Source organism: Salvelinus namaycush, chromosome 38 (assembly GCF_016432855.1).
Source record: "Salvelinus namaycush isolate Seneca chromosome 38, SaNama_1.0, whole genome shotgun sequence".
NCBI classification, from domain to species: domain Eukaryota; kingdom Metazoa; phylum Chordata; class Actinopteri; order Salmoniformes; family Salmonidae; genus Salvelinus; species Salvelinus namaycush.
The window spans coordinates 7388139-7412575 of record NC_052344.1 but is presented as its reverse complement, the minus strand read 5'-3'; the positions used below and the strand labels follow the sequence as shown (position 1 = coordinate 7412575).

The window sequence follows — 24437 nt, the reverse complement described above, 5'->3', positions numbered from 1 at the left end:
CATTGTGTCAATACCTCAACACTCTCCTTTCCAAGTGACAATCTAATCGTCTCTCCATCAATGCCAGGTCCCCATTTTGAATAGATGGTACATTATGCAGTACATTGCCTGCATACAAGGATGGCTTCTTCAATGAATGTGTGTTGATGGGTGTCACATCGACATTACTGACAAAGAAACAGAGGAACAAAAGTAGTTCTACATTTCATATTATTTCTCACAGTCTATCAATGGTCAATGAATAGAATGCTGTTTCTCAAACCTCTCATTGAGTTCCCCCCCAACCAATCCACATACTATATGGTCAACTAATCATCAAGCCCCTCATTAGTTCAAAGTGTCAGTTCTGAAATACATCAAATACATGGACTGACTTGGGGTACCTGAGGATAGATTTGGGAAACGCTGGCATAGAATATTCTAGAAGTGGTAGACCCAGTACGGCCACGATTCCACACTTCACATCAGAGAACTTTGATTTGAATGGGAGTATCCATTGGTTCTACCTATTCTGATGGGAATCGTATTAACGGCCATTGTTTACGTTGCCCATGCGTCGTCAATGGGCCACGCAGGTTCATTCTGGTCGATTCTGGGACAAGAAGAGCACTCCTTCAAGGAGTGAATGGGAGTCAATTGGGCGCTAGTTCAAAAGCCAAACATAAGCATGAATTACGTGAACAATAAGTACAACATTACAAATCTTTCCGAGATGTAAGATAACTAACTTTGTCTCTGCAATATCGTATAGCTTTGGAATCGTGACATTAGGTACTTTTGAGAAAAATAGGCAGGTTTCTCGACTCATACCCTGACATTTAGAAGGGATTGCATGACGATTAGCTTAGCAACCACGTGACACAGCATGACAACATGAACGAGATTGGTCGACAGTCTGCTGGGTGGGGCATTATACGCTCCTCCATTCATTGCCCAGCGGGATTCCTATCACCTCCTTTCTGTAATATATCTGCCTACACGCTGATCGTTCTCTGACCACTTAGAGTCTCTCTTCCTGATCAGCGGTGTGGTTGATAGGCACCCGTCCGTCTCTGACCAATGAGCAGCACTGTTACTGGAGAGTGGGCTGTTTCCAGGCACCTGTACCACTTCACACTGAGCAGTACCGTGATGGAATCATGAAGTGGCCTGCTTTCTATTGTAGTACCAAGTGGAACACATGTTAATGTCATTTGATGGAGAAACATCATTGCACCTATACATCTTCTCATGTCTATCATAGCTATTTATGCAGAAGGTAGTGTAATGACCATTTCATGATCAGGCAGTTTCATGGGGGGGGGGGGGGGGGTACACAAGACAACAACAACAAGGCAACTGCATACATGTCGTCCCCCACAAATGATGCAGCGCCCCCCTTGGACCTGTCATTGTAATTTTGTAAATGTCAGATCTCCATGGCAAGATGCATCATTCACCTAATTTCCTCACTGAGGATCAATGATGTTTATTTAATTCAATCCAGGTCACCCTAGCGGTGGCTACTGCTGGCTAGCATGAGGACGAAAAGGGCGGTTTTCTGGGAAAACTAGCAGTATTTCAGTCTTCTCGATGGAGCAGTGTGGATAAAGGTCAAATTTGGAGAACAGTGGCATATCCTATTCCTGCATTGAGGTATGTTTTCTGACGGATATCTCATGTCTTAATGTAATGATTGCACTCTGACCCCAATGCAGCTGTGTAAACAAGCGTAACGGTAGGGTCAGTATCTTCTGGCAAACCTACACCTAATAGATGTACCTGTTTGTAGACCTATTTAACGATGCCCTCGGTCCACTGTAGATGCAGGTCCTTGTGTTTCAAATCTAAATCAGTGGCTAGGGTGTAGGGGCTAGGGTGTAGAGGGTGTAGGGGCTAGTGATCGATTTGGATCTCACTTGTTCATAGAACTCATTGACAATGCCCTCGGTCCACTGTAGATGCAGGTCCTTGTGTTTCAGTGGGCCGTTGATGTCTGCCAGTTTGATGCACATCTGACACACCAGCAACCGGTCGTTCTCATTGGACCAGTCAATGCCCGAGCAGCCATCGTCACCCACCTGGAGAGAAGCAAGGGTTAAATGAATCTCAAATGTCTTTCCTCGCGTCCTCACATCCTCTACCCCTACCTCCTTTCAACCTATCAGAGAGAAGCGAGGAGAGCATAAGAGGAAAAGTTCTGAGTAAAAGAACCTCAGATCTTCTCCTACAGGCTTGTTCCTGACATACTGTAAGTTTGTCAACCATCAGAGAAAATGACAGAGCGCTTCAGTCCATTCGGCTGTAGATACGCTGTACATCAAAGAGAAGCTCATGACCATCGGTTCTGTTTACCTTGGCGTTGAACTCTGCCAGGAAGTCAAAGTGTTTCTTCAGGTCGGTGGCGAGGATGGCCTCGATGACCAGGAAGCGGAAGCGTTTGAACTCCACATGCTCCAGGTTGCCCAGGAAGTTGTACTCTGGCTGGGACATGAACAGGTTCCAGGCCGACGCAGCGTGGTGGTTCTCTAACACCGAGCGGTCGTTATATAGCACGGCCTACAGGGGGAGACAGAGAGCAACGTGTCACTCATTCGTTATCATTGGTGCATCTCAGTGGACCCTTCGTCTTCCTCCATTTATCTCTTCAGTGATCTGAGAAGAACACAAGATATGAAAGTATTATTGGTGGACTTTGCTTTCACCTTTCCAGTTCCTTTCGTTAGATTCATTCATCCAACCATCCATCAATCCATCCATCCTCACCATCCTCTTCCTCCCTCCTTCCCTCTATCCCTTCATACCTGAGGAGCGCTAGTCGCCACGAGGAAGGCGTTGGTCCGTCCAGGGTGGTCGTAGTCGTGCATGGCTGCAGCCACATACAGAGCCATGAGCTCCAGGGATGGGATGAGGCCAGACAGACATCCATAACCCTCCTCCATCACCGCAGACATCTTAGAAACCAGGAACCCTGTATGGCCTATATGGCTGGGGTTGAGGAGCCCACTGTCAGAGTCTGGGGACGCACACACAGGGATAGAAGGGTCAGAGAGATAGATACACAGGTAAATGAGGTGAGGGGTGCTGGGCATTGTCGTAACAAATCGGAAACTTTAGTACAAAACACTTGGGTCAACGGGTGTAGTCTGTATGTGCGTGCGTGTGTGTCTGTGTGCTAATGTGTGGGCAATTGTGTGTATGGGATGACATGAGCATCAGAAAACAACATGACTGACAGACAGCCAGCCACCCTGCCCTAGACAGACATCAGACCCCAGGTATCAGAGTAGGCCATCTGCCAGCCCAGTCAGACAGGTTGTGTAAAGAACAAACAGGTCACGATCAGCGTGTTGACATTGGTGTCTGTTCCTCTGACTGGAGGAGATAGGCTTCTATGGAACAGCTCCACATAGAGAACGAGAGGTAAAATAACTGCCGGTGACCATGAACTAACGGTTATCCGATCTCACTGGAAACACTGTTCTGGGAACTTCCACAGCCTCCAGTCTGCAAACTGTAAGGCTGATGTTATACAATATTATGCCATTTGACATCAGCTACTGATGTGGTTGGTGTGTATGAATGAATACACAGCAGCTAAATGAGCCTCAGAAGGACTGGGTTTGCCTGGCTGCCATCAGCAACAGGCATACAACAGTAGGCTTATAGACATAGGATATTAGCCTCAGTCAGAACACAACGGGATGGAGAGTGGAGGAAAGGAGGAAGCGCACGTGTGTGTGGTTGTGTGTGTCAGTGCATGTGTGTATGCTTGTATTTGCATATTCATGTGTGTGTCCTCACCAGAGTCTGAGCTGTGGTCTGTGAGGAGGTTGGGCAGGCCTGGCACGGCCTGGGTGGTGAGGTACCACACGGCATGGAGCACGTCAGTGGCATGGATCCTGTTGTGGTCTGCATGGGGAGGGAGAGGAGATGCCATCTGTAATACTAACTTAGTACACTGGATGATAATGAGACCTCACAAACCATACAGAGACAGGTGGCGGTAGAGGGAACAGAAATAGTGCTGTGATTGCATTGAGAAAGCCAATACCTCCCTCTTGTGGATAGAATAGGCAGTGCTACCACTACCGCTGCACAGAGTTTGGATTACGATAGTTTCGTTCAAATGTTTTTGATACTCTCGAGTACTTGATGGAACTGTGTGTATTACAAAGCATATTCACAAAGAGGATCGATTGTAATGTTTGCTCACATGGGATGTCCCTGTATCCGTTCTCCAGAGCATGGAAATAGTTCACGAACTCCCTGACAGGAATCTTGAACGTCTCAAACAGTCCCGTGTCCTCAAACAGGCGGTAGGAAACCTGGAACACACATAGAACAACTGTTATCCCATCCACCAAGTTATTCTCTTCACACCTAAAGCTGTGATGCTGCTACTTGGGTCTTTCCACAAAATGAGTCCCGTTGATATTTTACCTTTATTTAACTATGAAGTCAGTTAAGAACAACTTCTTATTTACAATGACGGCCTACCGGGGATACACTGGGCCAATCACAGCCAGATGTGATGCAGCCTGGATTCAAACCAGGGACTGCAGTGATGCCTCTTGCACTGAGATGCAGTGCCTTAGACCGCTGTGCCACTCAGGAGCCATTTTAAGTAGAAACTGTGCACCAATATTGAATTAAATGCCTGTTATATTAAATAGAGTGCACTTTAATATAGACCAAATGGGAAATTCAATAAATCTGATTGTTTTATATGATTAAAGATTTTCTGCAAAATTCAGTACTTTGATATGTCCCTCTGTGTATAGCCACGTGATAATTTTGGGTCGACAAGGAAGGGGTGGGTGGAGAAAGTTATTTTTCCCACGCTACAGATGGCTATATAGGTCAACTAATACAGGACTAGTAAAGGTCCAGTGCACACCCCCAGCACCCCTAATTCATGCGGCTATGCCTCTGTGCACCATATGTGACTTCTAGCAAGATTTTAATTCATTTAATCCCAAAATGTTCAGTATCATCGTAAAGCCGTAGTTATTTTGATGCTTTGATAAAGTAATTTCTAAAGCTTATTATTTATTTCATGTGATTAGTGATTCATTTTGAGAGAAAAAAAACCTGTCCCTCATTTTAAGGTCAGCCCTGTTACTTGAATTGAATTCTCGTTTTAATATGGTGAAACTATTCCTTTTAAATATTTGTTTCAAAAGACAAATGTAACATCTAATAATCAAATCATAGTGTAAAAGCAGGTGAGCTGGTTCTACTCTTTCTGGTCATTTTCTGGTGTTTTGTGGTAGAAAACGGAGTGTAAACCAAGGCCCTACTGCTGTCTTGGTTTACAGTACACCGCAATCCCAATAACTTGTAACTCCTGTTTCAACCAGTAGATGGCAGTGTAATCCCATCCATATCTCACAGTGCTTTATTCACAAGCATCACTCGATGCACACATCGGAGGAGCGGATTTCTATATCTATCAAAGCCCCTCAGTTATGGAATAGCTGTTCCTGTCGGGTAAGAGGGACAGACACCATTGAGGCTTTTACATCACGTTTAAAACCCCACCTTTCTAGCTTGGCCTTTAACCAGTAACTGTTTTAACATCATCTTTGCTTTATATTCTTTTTATTCATACTTTTTACTGCTTCCTGTTTGCTTGAACTATTTTTCACAGGATGGGCTGTGTGTATTTTCTTAATTGTGTTGCGATTTAAAATGCATTTTAAATTAAGTTTGATTTGAAGTCTGAGCCATTCTCACTTGGTTCACAATGGACTGTTTTCACTGAAATATTCACCTGACTGAGGCCTGTTCTCACCTGGCTGAGGCCTGTTCTCACATGGCTGAGGCCTGTTCTCACCTGGCTGAGGCCTGTTCTCACCTGACTGAGGCCTGTTCTCACCTGACTGAGGCCTGTTCTCACCTGGCTGAGGCCTGTTCTCACCTGGCTGAGGCCTGTTCTCACCTGGCTGAGGCCTGTTCTCACCTGACTGAGGCCTGTTCTCACCTGGCTGAGGCCTGTTCTCACCTGACTGAGGCCTGTTCTCACCTGACTGAGGCCTGTTCTCACCTGGCTGAGGCCTGTTCTCACCTGACTGAGGCCTGTTCTCACCTGACTGAGGCCTGTTCTCACCTGGCTGAGGCCTGTTCTCACCTGGCTGAGGCCTGTTCTCACCTGGCTGAGGCCTGTTCTCACCTGGCTGAGGCCTGTTCTCACCTGACTGAGGCCTGTTCTCACCTGGCTGAGGCCTGTTCTCACCTGGCTGAGGCCTGTTCTCACCTGGCTGAGGCCTGTTCTCACCTGGCTGAGGCCTGTTCTCACCTGACTGAGGCCTGTTCTCACCTGGCTGAGGCCTGTTCTCACCTGGCTGAGGGCTGAGGCCTGTTCTCACCTGGCTGAAGCCTGTTCTCACCTGGCTGAGGCCTGTTCTCACCTGATTGAGGCCTGTTCTCACCTGGCTGAGGCCTGTTCTCACCTGGCTGAGGCCTGTTCTCACCTGACTGAGGCCTGTTCTCACCTGACTGAGGCCTGTTCTCACCTGGCTGAGGCCTGTTCTCACCTGGCTGAGGCCTGTTCTCACCTGACTGAGGCCTGTTCTCACCTGGCTGAGGCCTGTTCTCACCTGAATGAGGCCTGTTCTCACCTGGCTGAGGCCTGTTCTCACCTGGCTGAGGCCTGTTCTCACCTGACTGAGGCCTGTTCTCACCTGGCTGAGGCCTGTTCTCACCTGACTGAGGCCTGTTCTCACCTGGCTGAGGGCTGAGGCCTGTTCTCACCTGGCTGAAGCCTGTTCTCACCTGGCTGAGGCCTGTTCTCACCTGACTGAGGCCTGTTCTCACCTGGCTGAGGCCTGTTCTCACCTGGCTGAGGCCTGTTCTCACCTGGCTGTGGCCTGTTCTCACCTGGCTGTGGCCTGTTCTCACCTGGCTGAGGCCTGTTCTCACCTGGCTGAGGCCTGTTCTCACCTGGCTGAGGCCTGTTCTCACCTGGCTGAGGCCTGTTCTCACCTGACTGAGGCCTGTTCTCACCTGGCTGAGGCCTGTTCCTGTTCTCACCTGGCTGAGGCCTGTTCTCACCTGGCTGAGGCCTGTTCTCACCTGACTGAGGCCTGTTCTCACCTGGCTGAGGCCTGTTCTCACCTGGCTGAGGGCTGAGGCCTGTTCTCACCTGGCTGAAGCCTGTTCTCACCTGGCTGAGGCCTGTTCTCACCTGACTGAGGCCTGTTCTCACCTGGCTGAGGCCTGTTCTCACCTGGCTGAGGCCTGTTCTCACCTGACTGAGGCCTGTTCTCACCTGGCTGAGGCCTGTTCTCACCTGGCTGAGGCCTGTTCTCACCTGACTGAGGCCTGTTCTCACCTGGCTGAGGCCTGTTCTCACCTGGCTGAGGCCTGTTCTCACCTGGCTGAGGCCTGTTCTCACCTGGCTGAGGCCTGTTCTCACCTGACTGAGGCCTGTTCTCACCTGGCTGAGGCCTGTTCTCACCTGACTGAGGCCTGTTCTCACCTGGCTGAGGGCTGAGGCCTGTTCTCACCTGGCTGAAGCCTGTTCTCACCTGGCTGAGGCCTGTTCTCACCTGACTGAGGCCTGTTCTCACCTGGCTGTGGCCTGTTCTCACCTGGCTGAGGCCTGTTCTCACCTGGCTGAGGCCTGTTCTCACCTGGCTGAGGCCTGTTCTCACCTGGCTGAGGCCTGTTCTCACCTGGCTGAGGCCTGTTCTCACCTGACTGATGCCTGTTCTCACCTGGCTGAGGCCTGTTCTCACCTGACTGATGCCTGTTCTCACCTGGCTGAGGCCTGTTCTCACCTGGCTGAGGCCTGTTCTCACCTGGCTGAGGCCTGTTCTCACCTGGCTGTGGCCTGTTCTCACCTGGCTGAGGCCTGTTCTCACCTGGCTGAGGCCTGTTCTCACCTGGCTGTGGCCTGTTCTCACCTGGCTGAGGCCTGTTCTCACCTGGCTGTGGCCTGTTCTCACCTGGCTGAGGCCTGTTCTCACCTGGCTGAGGCCTGTTCTCACCTGGCTGAGGCCTGTTCTCACCTGACTGAGGCCTGTTCTCACCTGGCTGAGGCCTGTTCTCACCTGACTGATGCCTGTTCTCACCTGGCTGAGGCCTGTTCTCACCTGACTGATGCCTGTTCTCACCTGGCTGAGGCCTGTTCTCACCTGGCTGAGGCCTGTTCTCACCTGGCTGAGGCCTGTTCTCACCTGGCTGAGGATGCATCCTGAGCGGCCGTGTGTTTTCTCCACCAGGTTGAAGATGGGGAAGTTCCAGTTGTTGAGTTGAGTCATCAGAGGATCCAGCTCTGGCATTACCAGAGGCTCTGGGGCCAGGATGGGCTGTGTGTCCTAGAGGTCAGGGGTCAGGATCAAGGGTAATTTCAAGTGGCTATGGGTAATAGTATGTTACAAGGTAGTGCACTGTATAGGGAAATAGGATGTTATTTGGTATTTGCTCTTCGAATCAAATGCATAATTTTATAATGTGTGAATAGATTGATATTGCAGCCATGAAATGTTTAGCATATTTGTAGACCCATTTTCATTCCACTCAATGCATTTCTATAGTGGAACCTACCTCTGGAGGTGGCAGTAGGGGGTGCAGGACGATGCCCTCAGGCTGGTACGACCTACACCCGTCCTGGGTGTCTGAGGGCTTCTTGGCCCCCTCCCCGTCGTCCTCGTTCTGTGCAAAGTCACTGCTGTCACTGTGGTTGGTCTCGTAGGTGCTCTCATAGTCTGACGATGCCACTGCCGGGTCATCTTATAGGACAGGACAGATCAGGGTTCAGGGGTTAAGTCAGGTGGTTGACACGCTCACAACGTGGCAGATATAAATGTAACACTAAGAAAGAAGACATACAGTATATGGAGAAGTAGATAAGTGTCCTTTTACTACTTACCAGGGTGGGGTATTATGTCCCCTTTGTCCATAGACCCCTCCCCATGGCTCAGCCTGCTGTACGGTCTACCACAGCTGAGAGAGGGGCAGAGGACAGACATGTATATCTCATGGGAGAGGAGAAAAGTGAACAAGTGGATAAGTGAAGAGTTAACCGCGTCAGTAGCGTGAGAGGAACCACGGTCAGCTGTTCCAGCTGAACCAGGATCAACGACGTTATTCCTCTCACCACAGCCAGATCCAGGGGTGGATATTTTCTATTTGTATTCATTACAGATCACCATTACTTCCTGGGGTCCAGCAACATAAAGGCAGTTATATACCAAAACAAATGTTACATGACATTACATTTCATAAGACTTTTCACAACATATTAAGTGTGTGCCCTCAGGCCACTACTCTACAACCACATATCTACAATACAACATCCATGTGTAGGTGTGTGTAGAGTGCGTTTTTTATCACGTGTATCTGTATGCGTGTGTCTGTGCCTGTGTTTGTGTCTCTCCACAGTCCCCACTGTTCCATAAGGTGTATTTTTATCTGTTTTTTAAATCTAATTTTACTGCTTGCATCAGTTACCTGATGTGGAATAGAGTTCCATGTCGACATGTAGTACTGTGCGCCTCCCATAGTCTGTTCTGGACTTTGGGATTGTGAAGAGAGACCTCTGGAGTCATGTCTTGTGGGGTATGCATAGGTGTCTGAGCTGTGTGCTAGTAGTTTAAACAGACAGCTCGGTACATTCAACATGTCAATACTTCTTACAAAAACAAGTAGTGATGAAGTCAACATCTCCTCTACTCGGAGCCCTGAGAGATTGACATGAATATTATTCAAATCAAATCACATTTTATTGGTCACATACACATGGTTAGCAGATGTTATTGGTCACATACACATGGTTAGCAGATGTTATTGGTCACATGCACATGGTTAGCAGATGTTATTGGTCACATACACATGGTTAGCAGATGTTATTGGTCACATGCACATGGTTAGCAGATGTTATTGGTCACATGCACATGGTTAGCAGATGTTATTGGTCACATACACATGGTTAGCAGATGTTATTGGTCACATGCACATGGTTAGCAGATGTTATTGGTCACATGCACATGGTTAGCAGATGTTATTGGTCACATACACATGGTTAGCAGATGTTATTGGTCACATACACATGGTTAGCAGATGTTATTGGTCACATACACATGGTTAGCAGATGTTATTGCTCACATACACATGGTTAGCAGATGTTATTGGTCACATACACATGGTTAGCAGATGTTATTGGTCACATACACATGGTTAGCAGATGTTATTGGTCACATACACATGGTTAGCAGATGTTATTGCTCACATACACATGGTTAGCAGATGTTATTGCTCACATACACATGGTTAGCAGATGGTTAGCAGATGTTGTTGTGAATGTGGCGACATACTTATGCTTCTAGATCCGACAGTGCAGCAGTATCTAACAGGTAATATCTAACAAGTCCACTACAAAATCTAATATCTAAGAATTTCGACAACAAAACCTAATACACACAATCTAGTAAAGGAATGAGATAAGAATATATAAGTATAAAATATATGGAGGAGCAGTGACAGAGAGGCTAAGATGCAACAGATAGTAAAGAATAGATAGTGAAGGATACAGTATACAGTTTATAGTACATATGAGATGAGTAATGCGAAATATGTAAACATTCTTAAAGTGACATTATCAAAGTGACTAGTGTTCCATTTATTAAAGTGGCCAATGATATCAAGTCTGTAGGTAGGCAGCCGCCTCTCTGTGCTAGTGGTGGCTGTTTAACAATCTGATGGCCTTGAGATAGAAACTGTTTTTCAGTCTCTCTGTCCCAGCTTTGATGCATCTGTACTGACCTCGCCTTCTGGATGGAAGCAGGGTGAACAGGTAGTGGCTCGGGTGGTTATTGTCCTTGATGATCTTTTTTGCCTTCCTGTGACATCGGGTGTTGTAGGTGTCCTGGAGGGAAGGTAGTTTGCCCCCAGTGATGCGTTGTGCAGACCGCACCAGCCTCTGGAGAGGCCTGCTGTTCTGGGTGGTGCAGTTGCCGTACCAGGCAGTGATACAGCCCGAGAGTATCCTCTCAATTGTGCACCTGTTAAAGTCAGTGAGGGTTTTCGGTGACAAGTCACATTTTTTCTGCCTCCTGAGGTTGAAGAGGTGCTGTTGAAGAGGTGCCCTCTGCTGTTTCCTGAAGTCCACGATCATCTCTTTTGTTTTGCTGACATTGAGTAAGAGGTTATTTTCCTGACACCACACTCCGAGGGCCCTCACCTCCTCCCTGTAGGCTGCCTCGTTGTTGTTGGTAATCAAGCCTACCACTGTAGTGTCGTCTGCAAACTTGATGATTGATTTGGAGGCGTGCAGTCGTGGGTGAACAGGGAGTACAGGAGGGGGCTAAGAATGCAGCCTTGTGGGGCCCCAGTGTTGAGGGTCAGTGGAGTGGAGATGTCGTTTCCGACCTTCACCACCTGGGGGCGGCCCGACAGGAAGTCCAGGACCCAGTTGCACAGGGCGGGGTCAAGACCCAGGGTCTCAAGCTTAATGAAGAGTTTAGAGGGTATTATGGTGTTGAATGCTGAGCTGTAGTCAATGAACAGTATTCTTACATAGGTATTCCTCTTGTCCAGATGGGATAGGAAAGTGTGCAGTGGGATGGCGATTGTATCGTCTGTGGACCTATTGGGGCGGTAAGCAAATTGGAGTGGGTCTAGTGTGACAGGTAGAGTGGAGGTGATAAGCTCCTTTACTAGTCTCTCAAAGCACTTCATGGTGACAGAAGTGAGTGCAACGGAGCGATAGTCATTTAGTTAAGTTACCTTAGCTTTCTTGGGAACAGGAACAATGGTGGCCATCTTGAAGCATGTGGAGACAGCAGACTGGGATAGGGATTGATTGAATATGTCCGTAAACACACCAGCCAGCTGGTCTATGCATGCTCTGAGGATGCGGCAAGTGATGTCGTCTGGTCCGGCAGCCTTGCAGGGGTTAACACGTTTAAATGTATTACTCACGTCGGCCACGGAGAAGGAGAGCCCAAAGTCTTTGTTAGCGGGCCGCGTCGGTGGCACTGTATTATCCTCAAAGCGCGCAAAGAAGTTGTTCAATTTGTCTGGAAGCAAGACGTCGATGTCCGCGACGGGGCTGGTTTTCTTTTTGTAATCCGTGATTGTCTATAGACGCTGCCACATACGTCTCGTATTTGAGCCGTTGAATTGCGACTCCACTTTGTCTCTATACTGACGCTTTGCTTGTTTGATTGTATTATGGAGGGAATAACTACACTGTTTGTATTCGGCCATGTTTCCAGTCGCCTTGCCATGATTAAATGCGGTGGTACATGCTTTCAGTTTTGCGCAAATGCTGCCATTAATCCACGGTTTCTGGTTAGGAAAGGTTTTAATAGTCACAGTGGGTACAACATCTCCTATACACTTCCTTATAAACTCGCTCACCGAGTCAGCGTATACGTCAATGTTATTGCCTGAGGCTACCCAGAACATATCCCAGTCCACGTGATCGAAGCAATCTTGAAGCGTGGAATTGGTCAGACCAGCGTTGGATAGACCTAAGTATGGGCGCTTCCTGTTTTAGTGTCTGCCTATAGGAGGGGAGCAACAAGATGTAGTCATGGTCGGATTTGATAAAAGAAGGGTGGGGAAGGGCCTTGTATGCATCGCGGAAGTTAGAGTAGCAATGGTCGAGCGTGTTACTAGCTCATGGACTGCAATCGATATGCTGATAGAATTTACGTAGCCTTGTTCTCAAATTATCTTTGTTAAAATACTCCGCTACAATAAATGCAGCCTCAGGATATATGGTTTCCAGTTTGCATGAAGTCCAGTGAAGTTCCTTGATGGCTGTCTTGGTATTCGCTTACGGGTAGATATACACAGCTGTGACGAAAACCGAGGAGAGTTCTCTTGGGAGATAATACGGTTGGCATTTGATTGTGAGGAATTCTAGGTCAGGTGAACAAAAGGACTTGAGCTCTTGTCTGTTGTTACAATTACACCATGAGTCGTTAATCATGAAACATACACCCCCACCCTACCTTACCGGAGAAATATGTATTCCTGTCGGCATGATGCACTGAAAATCCTGTTGGCTGTACGGACTCCAACAGCATGTCCCCAGCTAGCCATGTCTCCGTGAAACAGAGTATGTTACAATCCCGGATATCTCTTTGGAAAGCAACTCTTGCCCTGATTTCGGCGACTTTGTTAACTAGGGACTGGACATTAACGAGTAATATACTCGGAAGCGGTGGGTGGTGTGCGCGCATCTGAAGCCTCACTTCGGCACTCTCTCCTCCGGCAGAGTTGTTTTGTGTCGGCCTCTGGAATCAGTTCAAATGCCCTGGGAGGTGCAGACAAAGGATCCGCTTTGGGAAAGTCGTATTCCTGGTCGTCGTGCTGGTTTGTGCTGTTAAGTTGACGTCTCTCTGATATCCAATAGTTCTTCCCAGCTGTATGTAATAACACTTAAGGTTTTCTGGGCTAACAATGTAAGAAATAATACATTTAAAAAAACGAAATACTGCACAGGACTAGAAGCGAAGCTGCCATCTCTATCGGCGCCGTCTTGCTTTCTAATCTAGGCACTCTGTGTACATTGAAGGGACAGCCGTGCTGCCCTGTTCTGAGCCAATTGCAATTTTCCTAAGTCCTTCTTTGTGGCTCCTGACCACACGACTGGGCAGTAGTCCAGGTGTGACAAAACTAGAGCCTGTAGGACTTGCCTTGTTGATAGTGTGTTATTAAGAAGGCAGAGCAGCGCTTCATTATGGACAGACTTCTCACCATCTTAGCTACTGTTACATCAACATGTTTTGACCATTACAGTTTACAATCCAGGGTTATTCCAAGCAGTTTAGTCACCTCAATATGCTAAATTTTCAAATTCTTCATTACAAGATTTAGTTGAAGTTTAGGGTTTAGTGAATGATTTAACCCAAACACAAGGCTTTTAGTTCTTGAAATATTTAAGACTAATTTATTTATTGCCACCCATTCTGAAACTGACTGCAGCTCTTTGTTAAGTATTGCAGTAATTTCACTCCTTGTGGTAGCTGACGTGTATAGTGTTAAGTCATTTGCATATATAGATTTTACTCAAAGCCAGTGGCAAGACATTAGATAAGATTGAAAAAGTAAGGGGCCTAGACAGCTGCCCTGGGGAATTCCTGATTCTACCTGGATTATGTTGGAGAGGCTTCCATTAAAGAACACCCTCTGTCTTCTGTTAGACATCAATAACATCAAAAGCCACACTGAGGTCATCAAGTTCTCTCAGACAATCATATCCACTAGTGCAAACCGTAACAAAACGTTTCACAATGGAAACGAGAGTTTCTATTGGACAAGTTCAGGTACAGTATGTCTCTCCCCGTTTGTTTCCGTTTGGTTCCTAGTGAATACACCCCAGTACTCCCTTCCCATGTCAACAACACAACCCTGGCCTCCATCACTTACTTTATAGTGTCATTTATGTCTACCATCTCAACACTTATAACCCTCCCACATCCAGCCCTTCATTATTGTCTTTATGTATTTCTTCTGTGGTGGACTTTTCTTCCTTAAATCACTCATCTTAATAACTGAACATCTTGTCGCCGCTATAAAGACAACCTGTACTCCTTATCCATGTCCTCTTGTCTTAGAACATTGCAGCTCGACCTTTTCTGTGACTCTCTGGCGTGAGTCCATATGCCTCAGAGGAAGTGTCTATCTATTTCTTTCTCTCTCTTTGACTATCTCACTGCTCTCTCTCTCGCTCTGGCGTGAGTCCATGTGCCTCAGAGGAAGTCTCTTCGTCTCTCTCTCTCTCTCTTTGTCTCTCTCGCTCTCTCTTTGTCTTTCTCTCTGTCTCTCTGTACAGGCTCGTGACGTGACTGGTTACTCATCTGTCTCCCATTGTAAGACACATGCACACAGAACAGAAACACAAACAGGACAGTGAACCAGCATGATGCCGTTAAACAACGTCTCCGATTCAGCGAGGCTGAGCTTACAGCTACATGCACGACTTCCTCAGTCTCTGCTTCAGTGTCTTCTAGACAACGCTGCCAATTATCAGTGAAGTAACGGGCAAGAATGCGACGATCAAGCTTTTCTCTGTGCGTATGTTCTGTTTGTGGTACCTCTTTGTGACAGCAACAAGGACAGTATCTGTTTTGTGTAAATGTGTAAGTCTGTGTATGCTACCTGCTGCAGAGAGATGGTGGCCCCCAGTGCGGTGTGGTGGAGCTAGGTGCACTGATGCTGTGTGTTAAGGCTCTGTGTGGGGTCTGGGGGCCCACAGGCCTCTCTCCCTGGCTGTCCACAGGGTCTGGTAGGTCCACAGAGCAGGACTTGGTGGTGGGGCTGGAGACAGGGGTCCCCTGGACCGGAGGGGAGTGGCAGGGAGAGGCCAGAGGTGATATGTTGGAAGAGGGGTAACCTGGAGAGAGAACAGGGTTATTAGGAGGGAAGACTGGTTCAATGAAATGTAACAAATCAGATCACAACGTAAACAAAGACAAAATAGCAATTGCACATACTGCCCACACACAAGTACACATATGCACCGACACACACACACACACACACTGAATGGACAGAGAATGGGTTAACCCGTCTCTTGCATCTCCTACATGGCACCATAACATTTGAATCATTCTAAATGACCTGTTCTGTTCTGATGGGACACAAATGTCACTCTCTGTTTGTCACTCAAAGTGTCTACACACACACTCACACGAACACACACCTGGTCTGGTCATTCGTCTGTTGTAGAGGTGGTTGGAGGTGGCTGAAGCAGAGTAGGAGGCAGACATGGAGCGACTCTTCGAGATGGTGAGCATTACAGAGCTGTTCCACGACTCACTGTTCACCATGCTGGAAAACACACAGGAAATCAAAACCTCAGTAAGTCACAATACTCTAACACACAGGATATCACAACCACAGACTGTCTGCACTGTAAAGGGAAACAGTCTGTTGAACGCTGTTATGGTGAACTGTGTTGCTTTTCACAATTAAACAGAGCATCTATTCCACTTCCATTGTTCCTGAAGAGTGGCAGATCAGACACCACCATAATACCATCACCTCTACAACATGACCCCCCCCCCCCCAACATGAACCCTATCTAGAACCTAAAAGGGTTCTTCCGCTGTCCCTATAGGAGAACCCTTTGAATAACCCTTTTGGGTTCCATGTAGAACCATTTCCACAGAGGGTTCTACATTGAACCCGAAAGGGTCCAACCTGGAACCAAAAAGGGTTCTCCTATGGGGACAGCCGAATAACCCTTTTTCCTATGAGTGTACTGGGTGGTGACCCCAGCAGTATTTTAAGCCTGCTCTGACACACAGGATATAAATCTCCCTGGGGCATTTATTCTCGAACGTTTAGTCTCCAGGAAGCCGCCAAAGAGCCAGACTGAAGTCTGCAGATACCCATCTGACTTCAGGATTAATTGTTCAACTCTGACCTTCAACCAATATCTCAAACAGAGGAACAATTTAGATGATAAATAATAGCACCAAAAGGCATGCTGTTTTGGCCAGAACAACACAGATTGGTCCCCGGGGAGAACAGCCTGTTCTGAGCCTGACACAAAGTGGAAATGGAATGAATCCCAAAAGTGGTGTGCATTATCATCTGTATGTCTCATACAATGTCATCATCTCAGGTTAGGTGGTTTATTCTGCGTATTTGTTACGCATATTCTTACACATACACCAAATCTTTAGGATCTACAAAGTGGAAGGAGGTAGGGGTTAGAGAGTATAGGGTAGGAAGTAGAGGACTAGGGTCAGTTTAGGATTGGGCAACAGACTGCTGGATGCTAAAACACAGGCTCTGTACAGATGTAGGCCAGCTGCCTTGGAGGAACACTCCACAGGACTGGAGCCACAAACAGACCAGTCTCCTTCAAAGACAGACATACACATATAACATCCTACGTTCTCCAGTTCAAACTCCCACATGACCCATCCGTCATTCACCGCGAAGAAAATATATCAGTGTTGCACATGCATTATAGGTCTAATATTTCACTCTTGTGACGGGCCATAAAGGAGGAGGGTTTGCAGCTGGGGAGGGCCTTATGAGGACCGCTGGCCTCAGGATGACCCCTACGAGAAGCTACTCGAGCAGCAGGAAGCAAGTCTGACGTCTGGATGTAAAGAGAGAGTAGAGAGGGAAAGGAGTGAGAGAGTGAGAAGGAGAAAAAGAGGGAACGGGAGAGCGAGAGAGAGGCGAGAGAGAAAGAGGAGAGAGGGAAAGAAGAGGGGAATGTGTGTGAGAGAGAGAGAGAGAGAGATGGAGAGAAAAGGGTAGTAGGGGATAGTGTAGGCTACCTGCATGGTGGACTGTCGTGGAGGGGTTTGATGCTGGCAGAGCGGTCTCTGCGTACGGGTCCTGGTTCTATGGTGGGAAGACCTGTAGCTGAGGTGGTGGTGGTCCATGTAGAGGAGATCCTTCTCAGCAGGCCTGGAGGCAGGCTCCGTCTCAGACGCTATAACACACACATATAAAGTTGTGGGTCCAGTCCAGCTCTCTGAACAGCCAATCCAATCAAATCAAATGTTATTTGTCACATACACATATTTCGCAGATGTTACTGTGGGTGTAGCAAAATGCATCTCCTTGTAAACATTTGATTCTCTACTGTGCACCAACAACAACCTGGACGGAAGACCAGAGGTCCACCTCTACAGACAAACATTATGAAAGGAGAAGAACATTTGAGGTGGGCAGATGATGGTTTTCCAGTTGATAAGGGAACGTGACAGATGGCAGACCTGGAGGAATGTCCCCAGAGTCATGTGGCAAAAAATGTGACAAAAGAAATCTGTGCCAGGTCAAATCTTCCAATGACTGCATGATTCATTATTATCCGTTCAAATAACATAACACATGCTTGAGAGATTAGTTTGAATGAAAAAAAGGTTGTGATGATACAAAGCATACTGTATAGTCTAGTACTAACTTAATCGTAATGAAACTCATTTTATCTATGATTTGGATAGATATGTTTTAAAGTAGAGGATAAAAGCACCATTGTTCATTGACTAAAGAGAGAGAGAGAACAGAACCAGAGAAAAGCCTTGCTGACAGGAACATTAATATTTCACTCTTTCCTGGGCTTGTATGTGTATATGCATATGTGCGTGTGTGCGTGTGGGTGTGTGTGTATGCATATGTGTGTGTGTGTGTGTGTGTGTGTGCTTCCTGGCATATTAATCCATCTGAAACACACACACACCCTGTGCATACCGGGACAGTCTTGTCACCCTACTCTTTCTAAAGCCTCTCTCTCAGGACCATGGATTAGTATTTCCATTGGTTATGATATGAGTACAGTCATTGCCGTCCTTATGACATTCATATGACCTGATGGTGAGATAGACACAGGGTGATTGGCTCACAGACTCAGAGGCTCAGAGCAGGATTTAAAGGGTTACAGAGGTCCAGATGTTTGATGCTATCGAGGTGAGCCACGTCTCTTTCAGTTACTCACAAAGACAGTCTGTGTCACGGCCAAGGGGGAGGGGTCAACTTCCTCATATCACCCCTGGTTTGTGTCTAGTGGGCTCTAAACATTACCTCATTGAATCTATTCTGAAATCTTTCTGGGTCTAATAGCACGTCAATACTACTTTGCGATGCATAAAGTACTAGTGAATAAAACTATATTGAACAAAAATATATCAGCGAAACGCAACAGTTAACGATTTTACTGAGTTACAGTTCTTAGAAGGAAATCAGTCAAATGAAATCAATTCTTTAGGCGATAATCTATGGATGTCACATGACTGAGCAGGGGCGCAGCCATGGCTGGGCCTGGGAGGGCATAGGCCCACCCACTTGGGAGCCAGGCCCACCCACTAGGGAGCCAGGCCCAGCCAATCAGAATGACTTTTTCCCCACAAAAAAGAGCATTATTACAGACAGAACAACTCCTGAGTTTCATCAGCTGTCCGGGTGGCTGGTCACAGAAGATCCCGCAGGTGAATCCGGATGTGGAGGGCCTGGGCTGGCATGGTTACACGTGGTCTGCGGTTGTGAGGCCGGTTAGACGTACTGCCAAGTTCTCTAAAATTACGTTGGAGGTGGCTTATGGTAGAGAAATTAACATTACATTCTCTGGCAGCAGCTCTGGTGGGCATTCCTGCAGTCAGCATGCCAATTGCACGCTTCCTCAAAATTTGAGACATCTGTGGCGGTGTGTGGTGTGACAAAACTGCAGCTTTAATTTTCCCCAGCACAAGGTGCACCTGTGTAATGACCATGCTGTTTAATCAGCTTCTTGATATGCCACACCTCTCAGGTGGATGGATTATCTTGGCAAAGGAGAAATGCTCACTAACATGGATGTAAACACACTTGTGCACTAAATTTGAGAGAAATAAGCTTTTTGTGCGTATGGAACATTTTGGGGATCTTTTATTTTAACTCATGAAACATGGGACCAACACTTTACATGTTGCGTTTATATTTTTGTTCAGTATATTTAATACAATTAATACATTTTCTGGTGAGAGTGCCTTGGTTTAAGAATAAGCTACATTTTCCATGACTATACAATTGTTACATACGCCTGGGATGCTGAACTTGAAGCGACTATTTGTTTGTTTTTCACCACAGTCTAATACAAAACATTGGTTTGGCTGCATTTGTCCAAAGAAAAAGCAATAAATAACTTCTCTAATCTAAACCCATTATCGTCAGAGGTACACAGTGCAAGCAAAACAGCTTTTCCTCTGGACTTCATTTAGCTAGTCTCTCTCTGTCCTAGGCCCTTAGGCCCTCAGACTGAGTTACCACCGACACACACACACACACACACACACACACACACACACACACACACACACACACACACACACACACACACACACACACACACACACACACACACACACACACACACACACACACACACACACACACACACACACACACACACCCCTTTCAGGAGGGAAATCCCCAAAAAGAAAACTCCAATATTCCGGAGTAGCACATCTCTTCTCTGAAATTTCAGAAAGTGTTTTGTCTAGCAGACCGAGCTTCACGACGTTGAAACGGCTCTTATACAAGAAACAGAGACAGAACTGCACAACCAGACATCCCCTTAAACAAACCATTATTCTGATCCGAGGGAAGGAAGTAAAGGGGCAGTGAGGACTGGGTAGCAGATGTAAGGGCCTCACCTCCTCACTATGACCTTCTCTAAATTGTGTTTTGATTACTTTTAACCATCAGAGAGAGTACGGGGGGGGGGGGGGGGGTGAACTCTCGTTCCTTATGTTGGACGGACACTGTTTTATTCAGATAGACTCTGTGTTGACACAGGTGTGGAGAACCCCAGATAAAACAGCAGCAGCTCAGGAACCAGAGACTCTCAGTGGTGTTGGTCTACACTCAGAAACAGACAGAATATCACCTTTAATTCACAGGCTGAGAGTCTGGAGTGAGTGGAGAGCAGAAATGTGGTCAACAGTCTAGCTAGGAGAGTAGAACCCTACAGTATCAGATACAGTAGATGGTGAGATAGCACAGAGGAAGAGCCAGATTGGTAGTGGGGTCTAGACTGCTGATGTAAAGCTAAGCACATGTGTGCATAGTAGTTATAGGGAGTAGGGTTTGAGGACCGATACAGGAGCTATATGTCTGTAAAGAACTGGCTGTTATGATATAATAACCACAGATATGTAATTCAATTCAAGTAAAAAAATATATAGCATTTGACCGAATACACAGCGTACACTCGGCATTATGGCTATGTTCATAGTTGACTAGCCACAATGACTAGTGCAATGCTTTGGTGTCTATGAGCCATACCACGAACCCAACGTTTTTCCCTGACTTGAAAACGTCACCTGACAAGGAAAAACTGGGCCCTAGTTACAGCCTACATAACCCTACAGTAACTACATCAGTAGAATCAATGAAGAGGTCAATGAGGCTGCTTAAGCTTCTCTGGGTATCCTGCATAGCATCACACACGCTTTATTTAGTCCCACCTCCGCACTAAGTGCCTGCATGCATTTTGAAGTGCTGGCCTTGTAAAACATTAAAAGCCTTCTGTGGGAATGTGCGTCACTGCTCATTACATTATAGAGTCTTTCCAGCATGGGGAGGTGAAATGGGGATGTGTGTGTGTGTGTGTGTGTGTGTGTGTGTGTGTGTGTGTGTGTGTGTGTGTGTGTGTGTGTGTGTGTGTGTGTGTGTGTGTGTGTGTGTGTGTGTGTGTGTGTGTGTGTGTGAGGAGTGCTAACTAACAGAAAAAATGAACATTCAAAGCTCAAAGCTCATTGAAAAGTTAGTTCATTAAATCGGCAGAATAAAAAATGTCAGATTTTTCATGCGCGCTCAAAACCTGTGTGGGTGTATGTGTGTGTTTATGCGTACATACTATACATACTTACATGTGTCTATAAAAGTACAGTAGCTTTTACCTTTGGGATGGCGAGTTTCTCTCTCTCTGGCCAGTCCTCGGAGTCGGAGCAGGTGTGTGTGTCACTGAGTGCCTGCAGAGGGCTGATTCGAGGCCGGTGCAGCGGCTGCAAACTGATCTGGGTACTGAGCAGGTTACTGACAGCCCGCAGGGAACTGCAAGTGTTGGAGGGCAGAGAGGGGTCCGCCAGCAGGTCTGAGATCAATCCATGGGCTTCCCCCATCACCGCTATGTCCACCAACACACTGGTGCCCGACGACTTAAGGAAAAGAGAAGGAGGGAGAGAGGGGGTAGAGAGAGAGAAAGAGGGAGGGAGAGAGAGAGAGAGAGAGAGGGAAGGGAAGGAGAAGGGACAAGGGAGTGTAGGGGAGAGAAAGACGGTCAGTTAGCGCATCTCCTGTTCAGGAAAGCTGACGCGGTGCAAAGGTGACGCACACCATTCCGTTTCTGCCTCTGCCCTGATACGTACCTGTGTGTGGGGGGGGGGGGGGGGGGGTTGCAGAGGAGGAGAGACAAAGAGCGCCAACAATGAGGTTAAGAGAGAGGGGGGAGAGATATTAAAGGGAGTAATGGGGGAAGGAGGAGACATTATATCCTCCTTTAACTAATTTCATATCTGTAAGAGTGTCAGAGAAAACACAACCAGAGAGTAAGAAGGAAGGATGAGTCTGAATCTTAGCATTTCATCCTGCCATTCCTTGGAATCTACATTCATCCCATACATATCCCAGGACAGTGTGTGTGTGCGCTTCTGTGTCACTCCAGCGCCCATTAACAACTGTGTATTGGCAAGGCCTTGATAGAATAGACAGACCAGTGGTTGCTGTGGCAACAGACTATCTTCTGTGGGTCACACACACATACTAAACACGCTGTTTGTGACAGGGGCCTCTATGTTTTGGCAGCCAGATGCATGCACTCTGAAATCTGACATTAAAGCAGACAGGAAGCCATGTCGGGGAGACAGTTTCACAGCAGAACACTGCTCTTCAATGGGATGTCTTTGCATCTGCAACACATGTTATCCATTTTGGAGCTCATTGAGGTGGGCTCTTGCCAGTGTAAAGCTGGAACTAACAAAGACAGCTATGGCTCAAGACAAAACTTGCTCAACACACAGAGACACATATAAAGAAAATGCATAAAACGTTCAGACCAAACGCCAGGCTACCACTACTGCTAGCACTAGTCAAAATAATATTTAGATACGATAGATCTCTTATTAAGATGATGGAAGAGCAGCTGACATTGTTTACTCTCTAAGCATGGAAGCAACTAATCTTATCCAAGACAACTCCTAACTCCATACGAATCCACACAGCTGTGTGTACTGAGGCAATAAAGGTTAAGCTTCCGCTCGATGGTCACATACACACGGGCACACACACACGCAAACAAACACACATCGTTTTTTAAATTGCTTTGGTGCAAGTCTGTGGTACATTTGTACAACTCTTCGTACAAAACTCAAAACAGATCATCAAAAAGGCCTTTTTTTCTAAAAGTACAACACAACAAATCATACAGTCAACTTTTCACAAAACTTAGTGTTTCATCTAGAAATACACGTTTCACATTGCAATACATGTTCATACAATTACTTTTATGATTCTATTCTCTTTTGTTAAAATACATTTTACTATTACTTAAGAGGCTTTCACACCAAATTGATTTTTCCTAACTTTTTTAAATTTTTATTTCGGTTCGTTTGGACTGGTGTGAACACTATTCACACTCGGGAGCGCATAAACGCTCTGTGGTTTGCTCCGAAAGGGTGGTCTCGGTCCAATTCAATTCCTAAGGTGGTGCGGTTCGCTGCAGGTGAGAATGCAGTCTGGACCAAAGACAGGAAAATAACACAAGTTGCTCATTATCATTGGTTGTTTGACTGCGAGGATGAAATACACACATGATCATAACTTGAGATCTCTGAAACATTCTGTTAACATCAGGGCATTTATGAGCGCATCCGATGCAGATTAGGGGAGACCGGGTCTACACCGGGGAAATAGGCTACTGAATATAGACTATTCATGTCGCAGTTAGCGTGGTGTTGGCTGTTTCCTCTAAGGCATGTTGTTGGAAGACCAAAGCGAAAGTAATATGACGATTGGGACGCACGAGTGATGCTTTATGATAATCCTAAATGGATTTAGCTCGAGCATTTCTGTCCAATAAACAAATGACGTGCATAGACAAGTGGTTGTTTAGGAATTTCTGTTCATTTGACAATTTTGGCAATATGAAACCAACCGGACAAAAATACAATGTAATAAATAGTCAGACTCTGATTCGAACTACAGCTCAAAACGATGACTGAAACGCCCTTAATCCAACTGCTCTTATTAATTGATGATCACTTCAACATTTGGTAAATGTATAGAATTTTACATGTCAACTGGTTTTTTCACTACATATTTTGAGACCTACATAATGAAAATGTAGTGTTAGGTTCTAATTCTCAGAGTAAAAAACTCCATGGACACTATGAAAGCTTAACCAAGTTGATTCTTCCCAGAGGATCAATACAGCTGCATTAGACAAAAACATTGTTCACATAAGTGTCACACCCTGGCCTTAGTTATCTTTGTTTTCATTATTATTTTAGTTAGGTCAGGGTGTGACATGGGGAAGTTTGTGTGTTTTTGTATTGTCTAGGGTGTTGTATGGTTTAGGGGGTTTAGTAGAGTAGATGGTGTAGTGTTCAGTGTAGGTGTCTAGGAAAGTCTATGGTTGCCTGAATTGGGTCTCAATTAGAGACAGCTGGTTATTGTTGTCTCTGATTGGGAGCCATATTTAAGGCAACCATAGGCTTTAGCTGTTTTGTGGGTAATTGTCTATGTCAGTGTGTAATGGTCAGTGTCAGCACCATTTTGTTATTATAGCTTCACGGTCGTCAGTTTGTTATTTTGTTTGTTTAGTTGTATAGTGTTTGTTTCGTGTTTTTTCCCTCTTCTGAATAGAAGATGTACTTTCCACACGCTGCGCCTTGGTCCAATCTCTCACCCAAAGACGATCGTGACAGAATTACCCACCAATCCAGGACCAAGCGGCGTGTCAAGCGGCAACAGGACCCACCTACACAGGATTCATG

At 46.3% G+C, this 24437-nt stretch overlaps 1 protein-coding gene across 1 annotated transcript in view; it reads right to left on the bottom strand.

The window, feature by feature from the left end:
• Window positions 1–24437, bottom strand: part of LOC120031805 (cGMP-inhibited 3',5'-cyclic phosphodiesterase A-like) — a 96613-nt gene that overhangs the window by 6851 nt on the left and 65325 nt on the right. Inside the window, exons 3-12 of the mRNA XM_038977625.1 lie at window positions 21345–21602; window positions 17241–17398; window positions 15644–15759; window positions 8563–8717; window positions 8163–8303; window positions 4196–4307; window positions 3784–3891; window positions 2784–2995; window positions 2335–2538; window positions 1899–2060 (exon numbers count right to left, since the gene is read on the bottom strand). Of these exons, the coding sequence (XP_038833553.1) occupies window positions 1899–2060; window positions 2335–2538; window positions 2784–2995; window positions 3784–3891; window positions 4196–4307; window positions 8163–8303; window positions 8563–8717; window positions 15644–15759; window positions 17241–17398; window positions 21345–21602 (1626 nt within the window). The remainder of the gene's footprint in view (window positions 1–1898; window positions 2061–2334; window positions 2539–2783; window positions 2996–3783; window positions 3892–4195; window positions 4308–8162; window positions 8304–8562; window positions 8718–15643; window positions 15760–17240; window positions 17399–21344; window positions 21603–24437) is intronic.